The 14810-nt window shown below is 33.2% G+C and overlaps 1 protein-coding gene across 3 annotated transcripts in view; it reads left to right on the top strand.

Moving 5' to 3' along the window:
• Nucleotides 1–14810, top strand: part of PIK3C2G (phosphatidylinositol-4-phosphate 3-kinase catalytic subunit type 2 gamma) — a 275531-nt gene that overhangs the window by 56102 nt on the left and 204619 nt on the right. For all 3 annotated transcript variants that reach the window (XM_039882575.1, XM_039882574.1, XM_039882573.1), the window contains exons 8-9: nt 2467–2530; nt 13720–13842. In XM_039882575.1, coding sequence (XP_039738509.1) covers nt 2467–2530; nt 13720–13842 — 187 coding nt within the window. The remainder of the gene's footprint in view (nt 1–2466; nt 2531–13719; nt 13843–14810) is intronic.

Here is a 14810-nt window from a genome sequence, read left to right as displayed (position 1 = left end):
CCTATAGAGAGAAAGACATTGAATCTGACAAATTCTTTAAAAAGTAGGAAATTCCTAGGGGGCCAAGAACCATTTTTGAACTGGTTTGGTGGAGGGTTGTGACTTTTAACTGCCTGCTACCTGGGACACAGAGAGACAAGTGAAGGCTATGAGAAGATGGTTAGGGAAAGGCAGTTTTCATTCTGTTCCTGTCTCACCCTGCCATTGCCTGCTCCCTCACAGAAGTCTGGTGGTCTTGACCGTGCAGTACAAGTGTCCACAGGGTTAATTTAGGGCCAAGCAAAAGCTCTGCTGCAATGAGAAATAGAGGAAATCTGTCAAGGACAGACTAGCTTCAGAATCTAACTCTTCCATGTCTTCCTTACAACCCCAGGGTGGTGGACTACAATCTAGAGGGTCCCCAACTCTTAATACTGCTTCTCCTCTGTAAAGGAAACCAAAACACAGAGAAATGCAACATTTTGTCAACCATCATACAGATATTTTTGCCACAGCCATGACTAAAACCAGGTGTCTAACTCTTAATCAGTGCTTATTCCACTTCAATGGTATTCTGTCCCCAACCTGAACATCCTTAAATGTTATCTAGCACAGGTACATTTTCAGCCTCATAAAGACCACTAGATACCTTCTTTACTTTTTTTCTCTTAAGTTTTAATGAGATACAATTGACATATAACAGTACATAAATTTAATGTATACAATGTGATTATTTGATACACAAAGATATTGCAAAATGTTAACCACCATAAGGTTAGTTAACAAATCCTTCACTCTTATAATTACCATTTTGCTGCTGTTATAATGAGAACGTTAAAGCTCTATCCCACAGAAACTTTTAAGTATACAATACTATATTGGTAACTATAGGCCCAATGCTGTACCTTAGATTCTCAGATCTTATTTATCCTATAGCTGAAAGTTTGTACCCTTTGACCAACAACTCTCTATTCCCCACCTGCCCACTCTTCAGTCCCTATATTCCGTTTCTGAGTTCTGTTTTTAGATTCCACGTACAGTCAAGATCATATGGTATTTATTTCTGTCTGACTTATTCCTCTTAACATAATGTCCTCAAGGTTCATCAGTGTTGTCACAAATAAAAGGATTTCTTTCTTTTTCATGACAAAACACTATTTTGTTGTGTGTGTGTGTGCATGCACGTGCGCACGTGTGTGTGTTTGTGTGTGTGTATACATTTTCTCTTTCCATTGATCCATTGATGGATGCATATCACATTGCTAAAGTTTCTTAAGTGGATTCTTGAGTTCTCACAGAGCTATTTTTGTTCATAGACAGCTGTCTAATTGTTGATCTTCACGTGTAGAGGGAGACTGGAATCTCCTGCTTTGCCACAGTGGTAACTTCCAGGACTTTGCTTCCTGAAATACAATGCTGCTCTACGTGCTCACCTCAGACCACTTTGTGGTGTCATTAAAAGAACAAGCACTAGATGGCAAAAGTTTTGATTTCAGCCTCATTCTTTCCTGATTAGGCTACCTGTTAGAATTTGGATAAATCACATACCTTCATTAATTCCTAGTTTTTCTAGAAAATAGATATACTACCTTATAGTAAGGTGCTTAAGCAAATGTATTCTTGGGAATCTGTCAAGTTTTAGGATCAGGTTTTATATAAAAATCCTGCCATAACTAGCAAAAATCTTCCACTCTTCTTTTCTTAAACCTCCACTTACTTTTATATATTCTATACATTTTGTCTTTGAACTATTAGATGAAATCCAGTTAGCATGATGATTTAATAAAGGCTGAGACAGCAGCTACTGTAAAATATGTTGGTGTGTTTTTAACACTGTGTTTTTGTGTTGTTTAACTCATTATTCAATTCAATTCAGGAGTTTTCAGGACAAATAGGAAGGAAAAGTCTATAACGCTTGGAAAAGTAATTTTGAACAGTGAAGCCAGAAGAATCTCTGTTCAATTCCCATCTATTTCACCAAAGCGTAGATAAAGCTGGAGCAATAAGAGAAGCTTAGGAAAGAAAAAAACAGAAGTTTGGTGTCAAAGACAACCCCATCTATTATAAATATATGTCATTAATTCTGAAAGCAGTATTCTACAAGATTTTGCATATGTAACATTTTTTTTCTATTTAACATTTGTTGATGTTAGTATTTGTCATTATGTGGTTATAAATCCCTTTGAAACTTACATTTTGAATTATGTGTAGTTTGATATAATGAACAGTTTTTGAGATGTTTAGTCAATTTGTCATGTATTTCTTTGGAGTTTTAAAGTTTTCAAGTATGTTTGTAGTCTATCAAGTTATAGAAAGTTTATATGGCATCCATCTAAAATAGTTTTTTAAATTATGTCAACAACAATCCTTTTAAAACCATGTTTACTACAAAATCATGGACAAAGCAAAACTTATGATAAATGTGCTAAAGTTAATGTGCTTTCCCACCCAATTGTAAAAGTTTTTTTTTTTGTTGTTTCTTTCCAGACAGTGCCTCTCAACAGTAATCAAAAAATATGATTCCCATCTGAAATATCTATTGAAAACCCAGGTATTAACTTTTGTTACTTCATCTATCAATTCAATAAGCATTTATTAAGCATCTACTCTTTTTCTAAAATTTTGCAAGTTTCTTAAGATATGAAGATGAATAACGCAGAAGATCTACACTGAGTGGTTTTCATTCTGTCATGGCAAAACAGACAAGTAAATAGATGTGTGTAATAAAGTGTCATAGGTCTTATGAAAGACCTTTGTGTATACAGGACACATAAAAGGGGTTTATCAATTTTACTTATTTGATCTGAATATTGAAAAACGAATATGCCAGTCAGAGAAGGAACATGGTTAAGGAAGGTAGAGAGTAGGAATAACTTTCAAAGAACAACATGAACAAAAGCAGTTAGAAAACAGTCTGTCATGGTTAGGAAACTGTATAAAATTTGGGATGGCTACAATTAGGATTCAAGGTGAGAGCCTGGAAAGAGACCAAAAGAAAGGGGCAAATGTGTAGGATCTTAAGTACATTTTATTGATAATTAAATGGTTGTCTAATTTGTCAGCTGATGACATGGAGTCATTATGCAGGTCAGTAGAATGACAGATTGGTGATTCGAGGAGCATTTCATTAGCCCAAAGAGATGATGAGGGCATTGACGAAAACCTTTACTATAGGAATGAATAGGAGGGGACAGATTTAAAACAGGTGAAGATGTGCAATTGACATGATTTAATTCAAGTCTATGAGTAATAGAGGAACAGGTATCTAGAACACCTCTAGATTCATGGCTGTTGACTGACTACATGGAGACATCAATTCACTAAAATCCTGGAGAGGAAAAGTTAGCTTAGCAGAGGAAAATGGTGGATTCAGTCCAAGACTACTGAGATTTAGTCACCAACTAAGCATCCAAGTTGTGGTCACCATTAGGAAGATAATTTCTTATATCTTGTTCTTCCAGGGAAGAGTTATTTTTCCACAGATAAAACATCATATGATTACAGAAAGTTGTATATATACAGAATGTTTTTTAAAAAGTGAGAGCTACATTTCCCATTAAATAATTTGACTCTTTATAATAAAATGATACAAATCTTAAGTAACTATTTCTAATATTAATAAACAGTAAAGGATTCTGAAAATAATAAATTATATTTCTTGATGTAGATTCAGATATGAATCTACATCATATTTGAATTCCACATAAATATTTAAAGACATAGTGATGACAAATACATGACTGATATTCCTTTCCAAACTGTAAACCTTTTGCTCTAAATTCCATTTTCCTTGCTTGATCCTGGCTTGAATCTGGAAATTTTAAATGTAGAATGTGAAAATAGTTCACAATTGGATTGTTTAAGTTTCATAAAAGTGTCATAGTTATTACTTCTTTCAGTTTGATTCTTCACCTTTGTAATAGTCATTCTTTCTAATATAGAATTTGAAATTTACCGAGTACCCAGGGTAGACTAAGACTTTATTCCTAGATCATTTATGTATCTTGACTATATGTAGATACACTTTTGAGGTCATAGTAAACTACTTATAAATAAATTTTAAATATCTAAATATATCAGTATTGTTCATGTATCATGGACATCTTTTTACACACACACACAAATTGCTGAAATTCTGTAACAATTCTTATTTTCCAAGTACAGAGTTTGATCATATTACTCATATATGAGGCCTCCAATATTTCCACTTTAAAAGAAACCATTGACTATTGTAAATTTTTCCAATATGACTTAAAAGTTGGCAAAGCATCAAAGAAATACTATCTTTACATTATCACTGGCAAAAAGTTATCATCGCCCACATCTGAATTATTTTATAAATAGCCCACAGTGTCTGTGATTTTCCAAACTCCATCCAAAACAATGAGCTTTTTAAATGAGATTCTTCCTATGAAGCATCAATAGTAAATATCTGAGAAGTGAGAACAGACTGTAATATTATCAATTCACAATTTTGCACTATTTATTTGACAAATACATAAAGTAGCATTTCATCAATGTAGAAAATAGTATCAATTTGATAAATAGTGTGTTTTTGTGTTTCCTAAACTTAGATTATTACACATGATTTTAAAAAATAACAAACATACATAAATATTATTGAACATAAATTTTCTTTACTCAGCAATGGTTATTTAACATATTTTAGAGTCGTCTTTTTTCTGATTGGGAATCTCGAAAGAATTTTCCCCTAAAGTATTACTTAATGCCAACTTAATGCAAATTACCAAATTACTTAATCACTAGAACCAGGAGAAGGAGAAGTCAGAACCACACTCTGAAGTTGCTGATGTTTTTGTTGGAAAGACAGTATATTCACATAAATAACACAGAGTGGTATTTATATAGAGCAAAGCAGTGTAAAACCAGATTTCAATCTATGTGAAATAATCAACTTCTGATGCAAAGTTGCTTCTTCCTAATAGCCTCTACTGTATTGTCTCCAAAATTTTTATTAAAATGCCAAGTAGGATTTTTAGAGAAAGTTAGCAACCCTTAACACTGATGACAAACTTATACTAGAATCTAGTAACTGGTGAACTAATTGTGAATGAGAGGAATCTGGATTGAGACAAATCTATTCATGCTTCAAAATATAGTTTGGCTTCATGAAATATCTACTTGGCTTGAAAAAAGCTAAAAATCTCCAAACCCTTTACCATCTAGCCCTTGACTCAGAAATTATACCAACTAGATAACCAGGAGAAAAGGGCATCTGTATTACTCAAGTTCAAGTGACTTAGTGAGGAAGGCAGAATAATACTTATCTAACTCTTTCTCTCCCCAAGTCCAAATTCCAACTTCATTCAGCCCGTAGACAAAGGCTGAAAATTTGATATATAAGTAGAAAGAATGGGGGCCCATGAGATCTTATATATTTAACTTTTTTGAACTGAAGCTCTCTTAGTAACAAGCAGATTTATTGTTGTATACTCAAAAGTTCCAATTTAAAACATAATTTAAACAAAGTGACAATAAGGACAGAATTTAGGAGCAAAGATGTCAAAATCAAATAGATGTATATGCCAACCCTCTGACAACTATGGAAGTTTTTATTTAACCTTCCTAGAGTTCATATTATTCATCACTGGAGTGACTATATTAAAAATATAACAATATTTTTAAATTAATGAAACAGTACATGTAATATGCTTAAGATATATATATATACACATAATATATATAACATAGTATCTGGAAGATTAAAAGTTTTCAAGAAAAGATAACTATAGGTCTTACTTTATTGACATTAAAGTTATTATTTTTAACACTAGTAGTGGAAGATTATATCGGATCCAGAAGAAAAATGTCGTAAAATTGATTTGCATTCACAATAGACCATAAAATGTGAGAAGGGGGCAAAAAAAAATCATAAGAAAATAGGATAAAATAAATAAGTAACAAGAATCAGTTGAAAGGTCACAAAAGGAGAAGTCAAGGATATGAAGAGATAAAGTCAGGTCACAAAGAAAATAAAGCAAAACTGCAGAATTGGGACGTACTTTAGCAGAAATAAAGGGCAGATTGAAAGTACTAAAAGTCAAACCTATTACAGAGCATTCCCAGGCTTGAAGAAAAAGAAAAATGAAAAGTAAAAGTAAATCGTCACTATGGAAGATAATCCCTAGCCAACATAATTTGTATTCCTAGTGAGATATGGAAAGCATCGAAAGGTTTTGTCAAAGGAAAAACATAATCTGACATTTTATTTGGGATTTGTGCAGTGAATTATGTAATACATAAAGAACATATAAGATATATACAAACAACAGAAGAATAATAGAACAGGCACTCATTTTAAACATTAAGTTTAGGAACAAAATATTACCAATAACATAAGAACTGCCTGTGTGTCATTTCATATCTCTTTTCCTCTACATAAGAGGTATTCTTTGGTGAAAAGTATTTTGTAACTTTTCTATACCATTTCACCACCAAAGTATGTATCCATTAACAATTTAAGGTTTAGATCTCTCTTTACTGTCTATCTAAATAGAATCAAACTATACGTACCTTTTGAGCTATATATCTTTCACACAATATTGTTTTCGAGATTTATCCACTTTGTTCCATGTGGTTCTGAATTGTTTATTTTTCATTGCTGTACAGTACTCAATTAGTTGAGTGAACCTCAGTTTATTTATTTTTTCTATTATTGATGTACATTTGAGCTAATATCAAGGTTTTTCTAGGGTATATATCTAGAGTCATAGACTTACAAGGTATTATTAAATACACTGTAATACAAAAGGTATTACTTTTCTTATAAAATCATACACATTTTACAATATATGAGAGTTCCCATTATTCCGTTTTCTCACCAGTGTATGGTACAATCCAACTTTTTAAATTTTGCCTACAATGAGCTATAAGTGATATCTAATTTGTCTTAATTTTCATTTCCTTAACTACTAGTAAATTGTTGATTCTTTCCTCTTTTTAAAAGTAACTCCTTTTTTATAATTTACATGTTCAAACTTTTTGTTTATTCTACATGTCTTTATCTTTTTCAAATAGACTCATGGGAGTCATTTATCTATTTAGTCTTCCTTTGGTTATATATTTTGTAAGTATATTCTGCTAGTTTGTGGATTGTCTTATAAATTTCATTATGATTTCTTATTTATTATTACATCAATTTTCTTGTAGTTTAATGGATCTTAAATTTTAGTGGCATTCCACAGTTTTTGACATGTTGGCCAAAAGTATCTCTCTGACCCATTCTTACCTTTCCAGAACTCCAACTGCATATATGACTTTGTCTGACAATTCTAAAATGTTGTGTTCTGGTTTTTCATGAAACTCCCATCTGTTCATGCATGTTGTCCACATTTTCCATTAGATCCTGTAACATGTTAATCATAGTTATTTTAAAGTCCTTGTCTGATTGTTCTAACATCTGGGTCATTTATATAGTTTTGTTAATTGTTTCCTCTACTGACAATGTGTTGCTCCATCTTGCTTTTTTTTTGTATGGATCCTCATTTTTGATTGAATGATTAACATCCTGTGGAGAATAGTAAAGCTGAGGCAAATTTTATTCATACCTAGATGATGAAGGAAATGCTCTTCTTTTGTTATACTATAAGTATATAGTGTTGATACAATCTAGTCAAGATTTGAGCTTTATTTATGTTTTGTTTTTGCTATCATTATCAGCAGGGCACTTCAGGCTTCAAATTCCTCCAGTGGTTAGCTACTATGACCTATACTTAGAGTGGGGCCTGTGGTACCAGAGATTTTTTATTATTATTCTCAGTGTTCCTGCTTTACCCTCAGCTTCCAACAGTCCCTGCTTGCCTATGCCCAGGTCCCTCTCAATATTTTCAATATTTTTGTCTCTCCTCCAGAAGTACTCTGCTCTTGTTTATTATTCAAAATAGACTCTTTTTTTTTTTTTTTTTTTTGTAGTAGGGTAAAGGGAGTTCTGTTTTGTAATGATCAACCACAGCCTTAGGCAGACTGTTCTTAAACCTCAACTGGAATTTTATAAGAATTCCTGCCCCTCCACATGTGTGCCTTTCATCTGCAGTTAGTCTTCTACAGGAGAGTTTTCTGCCCCTCCTTCCAGTGGTACCTGACCTCTGATTAGTATCCATGTAGCATCCCAGACTCAAGAGAGGGTCTCCTACCCCTCCCCTAGGAGCAAAAGGTTTTTGCTTCTGCTTTTCCTCCATCAGTTAAGGATCGTCAGCTATGCCTACCTCTCCTCCCAAAGTAGATTGTTTTGCTTTCTCTTCCCCTCCCCCAAGAGCAAGAGTTTTTTGCCTAAGATAAGGATGACAGAGGGTGTTCTTTCCTTCCTAGTATCATTTTCCTAGTACCCTCAACTGGCAGCTTAAGGCTTTTACTTATGAGAGAAGCCTCCGCAGAAGCAGGCAGGGCTTCATGCCTGTCCCGCAGACACAGCCGATCACCTCTTACCTACCTGCACCACTGAGTGCACCTTCTTTTTCCTGCACTGCCTTCAATTTACCCCTGAACAACTGGTAGGTGTCCATGGAAAAGAGCTTCCAAATAGTTGTAAATTCTCCTTGTGTCTTGAACTCCCAAATATTCCAAATTGACATGCTACCTTATACCTGGCTTTTAAGAATTGAAAATTTTAGCTGATTTATTCTTACCCTCTTGCATAGTGGCCACCTCTTTCTCCTGTGCTTTGTCAAAAGTCAAAGATTTTGTGTACTTCATCTCTCCTTGAAGCAGCCTATCACTCTTTGGAATTCGGTATACTTGGTTACTTTATGACCTCAAATCTCTAATGGGGTCAGGAAAAACAATAATTTTGTATGCCTTTTTACATTTACAGTGGAACCAAAGTTCTACATTTTAAGCTGAAATAGAATTCTAAAAGCTATTTTTAGTCTTTAAGGAACAAGCAATTTATAAGAGCACTAACTACTGAACCTGGAAAGAAAATAATTCTAAATTCTAAATTTGTCTCCAAACTTACTAAATTGAATTTGATAATTTTTAGTATGTAAATGTAAATAGAAATTCATTAAGGTTCATTTAAAGACTAAAAAATAGTAAGCCATTACATGGCTTTTTAAACACATATTACTTTGGCGTCCATCACAGCTAAATGAAAGGGAGAAGGGAACCTTATGGTGTTCTGTTTTGTTTTGTTTTTTTCTCCAGAGAGATGCAGAGAAAAGTTTGTCACCGATTTTCTCCAATGCTCAAAATACCTTTAAGGTAAGCTTAATATTTAAAGTATTAGAATGTTGCTCCTTCAGAGGCTATGGTACATCATATATTTCCTAAAATAAGCTTGGAATATAGCACACAAACTAACATCTCAGCATGATTATTTTCATCAACTTAGAGTCATAAGGTTAAGAATAATTTAGAGGGAGTCTAGTCCAAACTACCATGTAATGAAAATCTTTTCTAACCATTCCTGATCACTTTCATACCTGTAATGTGGAGGAACTCTCTACTTACAGGGCAGCCGACTCAATTTTTAAATAAATAATTTTGCAAAGATCCTTTTTCTAATATTAATCCAAAATGAATGTCTCTAAATTTGTGACAATTTGTTCCAATTTATCATTCCAGAGCTATTTACAGTTAATCTAAGACCCTTTTCACTTGAAAGGCCATAAAAAAAAAGAAAAAGAAACAAAAAGAAAGAAAGAAATGTCACTTGTTTGCTTTCTGTTGCCTTCCTTTGCCTTGTCATTGCTTTCCTTCTTCCTGCCTGTCATACATGTCATCTCCCTGTCATGCCTTCTTCATAACACCATTTCCGCCATACTTGTCATTGCATACCTAATGTCTGCTGTCATTATTCTGTTTCATATACAGTTGTCTGTTGTCAGGCTGTTATTGTCGGACGAATGAATGGAACAATGGAAAATGAAAATGGAAGGTATTGTTGACATTTGCCTTGCATTTGATGATGATGGTTGATGATGGGACATTTGGGATGATGGATGCAGGATGCGGATGATGGCAGGATGATGATGGAATGGTTGTTTGTTGGGCCTTAGCATACCGCTTGTCATGCCGCTTGCCTATTGCCGTCCACTGCCTGCTTCGTCGCCTGTCATCTGCTGCCTTCCTCCACCCGAAAGAAAGAAAGAAAGAAAGAAAGAAAGAAAGAAAGAAAGAAAAGAAAGAAAAGAGAAGAAAGAAAGAAAGAAAGAGAGAGAGATGGGTGGAGGGAGGAAGGAAGGAAGGAAGGAAGGAAGGAAGGAAGGAAGGAAGGAAGGAAGGAAGGAAGGAAGGAAAGAAGGAAGGCAGGCAGGCTATCGAACGCTTAAGAGTGATTATCATGTTTTCCTTTTCTTCTTTTTTTCCAAGCCAAAGTTTCCATCAACTTAACTTTCCTTTTTTTTCCATTAAATCTTAGTGTTATGGCTTATGTCTCAGCACTCTGTCTGCTCCATCTGTGACCCAAACTTCTTCCACCATCATCTAAATATTAGACATTCTGAAGTGGTATAGACCCAGCTTTCAATTTTTTTTTTCTCTCTATCTATATTCTCTCTCTGGACAATCACATCCAAATTCTTGCCCAGGTATTGTCTCCATAAAAATAATGCTCAAATCTAGCTTTGATTTCTCTTCAAATCAGGCACTAATCCTGTTTAGTGTCTGTAGAATCTCTCCTATAGCGGATCACCCATCATGGGATTTGTAATCAGATTGATTATTCCATTCTTACCAGTGGGGGGTGGCAGGGAAGTGTGTGTGCATGCACATGTGAATTCACATATGCACACTTGTGTATATTTTGAGGAGAAGGGAATGTATTAATACTCCACAGCTACACATAACACAGTTTCTCAAGTAATCATTTTCCCTCACTCAAAGCCCCTGGGTAATGAAAGCCTTCCTCAAAAGTTCTCCTGGTGAGTAGGCATTGTTTTTCTCCTCCCACCTTTTGCAAGTGACAATCTATCCAGTGTCAGGGGTTTATTCAGAGACATCAGCTTCAACCCTGCCCCTCTCCCTACTATACCAACTAGTTTAGATCTAAAATTTCAGCTCTTATCCCATGTTAGCAATAAAACCAATCTCTAACCCTGAAGGCCTAAATCTAGTCTGATATTTTCCCCAGATTATTGCAACCTCAATGTTGAAGCTTCTGCTTTGGACTTAGGTTCCTTCTTTTAATTTCTGTCACCCAGAGCTTTGTCCTGTCTTTGTTTTGGGCGAAGCTTTATGTTTACATTTTTTCTTGTTTATGGGGTTTATATTGTGTGCTATGTGTGTGTTTTCTCAGTACAACAACTGCTAGAGCTAGAACCATTGCATTTCCACATATCTGAAAGCTATGTCTGCATGTTTGTCCCCTTGGAAACTCAAGCTCTGTGTATCAAAACTATATGCATAACAATTCCACCAAATATCTTCCCATTTTGCCTGTTTCCTGCCATAATTAATAGCACCCTATCTTCTTGATTTCCCAAGAATGAAGTTTTATAATCATTTAAATCCAACCTTTCCATTGGTCCTCACATCCAAATAATCAATCACCAAGTTAATTCTACTATTGCAATATTTCACTTAATATATTGTAGTAATCTTAGTGATTTGTAAATATAATGAATATAATATTTAACTTAAAAAATTTTTAAAGATTAAATGAGATAAATAGATTAGAAGCACTGTAAGACTAGAGAAAGAGATGAAGTAAATTAGCTACTGGGTGATCCAAGTCAACCCAGCATTTGCAGTTATTTTAATTAGTAATATTTTTATGGATTTTCATAAGTTCACATGTCACATATGTACTTGGACCATATGAATGGAAACTAAACATAGCATATATTATGTACCCTTCTCATGGTTTTTATGAATTTTTAATTTTCATTTTATTAGTTATCTGGGCATGTACAGTGTTTGATTGTTCTAATAAACTGAAAAATCTATATGGATAGATAGAAATTAATTAAGTAAAAATGAATTAATTAGCTAAAATTTAGCCCTTATTCTCTATCAGGTGCTTCTCTATATTTGATCTTATTTCATCATTACAACAACCCTATAATTAATTATTACTATTCTAATTTTACAGAAGAGAGAACATAGGCCCACATAAGTTAAATAACTTGATAATGGTCACAGGTGGAAATGGGGCAGAACAAGGATTTTAATACATATAACCTGACTTCAGAGATGAATATAAAGTCCACTATAATGTCTTGAATGTGTACAATAACAGTATATTAATAGTTGGGTTGCTCTCCTTTGTGAAAATTCAATTTGTCAAGTCCAGTCTCAAATGTTTAATATCCCAAACTAAACCCTCATTCAGATTATATACATGGAAAATGTGGAGGGACTCTTAACATATTGATTCATATTAAGGTCACACATGAATAAAACAACTGACTTTTTTCCACATTAATTACTCATACCCTTTTCTTCCCCATGTTATAATTGAGTGGTTGTATTTTCTTAATCTGTGAAAGACAAAAACATACACCAATTAAATCACATCTTCTTACTTTTAGCTCATCTATCAAGTCTGTTAACATTTTTAGAATTCTGATTGTGTTTTTCATAGTGTTAATTAGTTATTCTTCCTAGGTTTTTGCCATCCAATCTCAGTGTTTATACAACCATATATATGAGGTACTGGCAACATACTAAAAGTTTTGTTTTTCCACAAAAGAAACAAATTGTATTCCCTTAATATAATACCCATTTTGTGTCTTTGTATGATAATGTTTTAAGAAAATAATCTAAACTAGAGTCAAAACTATCTTGTGTCGTGAATCCATCTCTCTGAGTGAAAAAAAAAGTGGGGGAGAATATTTTCCCACTTTTTTTTTTGAAATAAACTATTCTAATCTGCTATTAGAATGACTGGGATGCTGGTAACAGAGTTGATATATTTTGAAAAACAACAATCATTAATGATATAGACGAAGTATATAAAAATACTGTAGAGTAAAAGATGATTACTACAGAATTAGAGAAGAGATAGTTCTCAACACAGTTAATGGTACTATACAGAAAAGAATAATCTCAAAATAGAGCAGTTTTTTTTTTAATGAAAGCTAATTTAAGAACATGCAAAAGCTGAGAAATAAAAAGACTAATGAAAGGCTCTTAGAGCTGTGACCATGAAATCTGTGTATAACTATCGTAAGTGCAGTCAGCAATTTTTATTTTAAGATGAGCTAGTCACTACTATAAATTATGTGTCATCAGTAATTTTTTTGAAACATCAGTTGCTTCAAGGATAGTACAATCAAAAGATTACCGAACACTCTAACACCAGACTTAATTGTCTCAAGTTTGTTCTGAGCTCTGCAAATCTGATTTTTAATAATTTTGCCCTCTTGCACACTGCTTACAAAAACAGATGCATTCTGAAACTCTACATGGGTCTGCGGTCAGTTGCCTTGTTTTCAAAGTATTTTGCAGAAATGACTCTCTTTATCTTTCTTCCCTCCCTCTATCTCTCCCTCTCTTCTTCTTCCCCATTTCCCCCTTATCTCTCTCCCATTTTATTTTAGATAATGTTAAATTAGAGTTAGAGTTGATATATATAATCTCAACAGTCCTCCTTTCAAGCGTTTTCTCAATGCAAATTGTGGCTCAGGACATTGGATAACCAGTCTTGAGAATCTTCTTTCACATGGGAACAAACAAGTACATTTTATTCTATTACCTCTTTATGGAAAGAGAGATATAAAGATAAATTAGTGTCCTCCCGATTTCAATAAACTGTTAAGATATGACTCTTTTCATCTACAGAAAAATGTGAATGATATTATTGAAGAAGTCAAAAATATATGCAGTGTTCTGGGATGCGTGGAGACCAAACAAATTACAGACGCTATAAATGAACTAAATCAAATTCTTCAGAGAAAAGCAGAGGTAAATACACTCATTTATTAAACAGTAATTACCTTAAACCTGAGTTCAATAATTAATTAAGAAGAGTTAAAGACTTGACTAACTATTATATATGCGTTTGTGTGTATGTGTATACATATTTCAGTCATTTGGGGGTAATGAAAACTTGACCATTATACAAAATGATTTAATTAAATTAAAAGAAAATCTCTTAACACCTTTGAAGTTTATAACTACAATATAACTTCTAAGTGAGACAAATCAATCATACAATCAATCTAGATGAATGGGCTTTTTTTTTTCAGTTTAAAAAAATGAATATTATAAGATTTTTTTGTTTAGTCTCAAAAATCTGATGTAGGTGTCATTTTTGCCCAAGAAAAAGAATAAGAATTCTGGTACAATGAATCCATTCAATCTTATAATTAGTTTAGCAAGGGATTAAAGCAAAAGGATATAATGATTATGATAATAATAATAACCAATAATAGTACATTTCAATAATAAAATAGTTTCACTCATATATTACTTCTTTTAATTTTTATTTTATTTCAACTCATCCTCACAGCAATGCCACAGAGTAGGTATTTTCATGTTCATTTCATTATTAAAATCTGCTGCTTACACTGTTTGTGTATAGAGAATTAATAAGTGGCAAAATAGAGATTTTTAGAACCCAAGTCTCTATACACATGCCAGTTTATGTGAATCTTCATAAGAGGGAGTGATTACATGCATCCTTATCTGCATGGGAAAAAACAGTAGAGGTCATATTACCTTGAATATGCCAGCCTTGAAATTTCAAAAAGATTGATTTAGAAAGCAGACAACTATAGTATTAATACATATAAATCATTGTGCTTATTGTTTTAAATATGTGACTATGAAAAAGATCAGTAATTTTTTAAAGTTGGACTTTCTATATCTTATTTTAATTAGAACTTGTTTTTTTGTCATTTAATAGTAATAATAAATATAGAAATTTAAAT

Source organism: Pteropus medius, unplaced genomic scaffold, assembly GCF_902729225.1.
Source record: "Pteropus medius unplaced genomic scaffold, Ma_sr-lr_union100, whole genome shotgun sequence".
NCBI lineage: Eukaryota > Metazoa > Chordata > Mammalia > Chiroptera > Pteropodidae > Pteropus > Pteropus medius.
The sequence above is the reverse complement of the archived record's forward strand: the minus strand, read 5'-3'. Positions and strand labels throughout refer to the sequence as shown.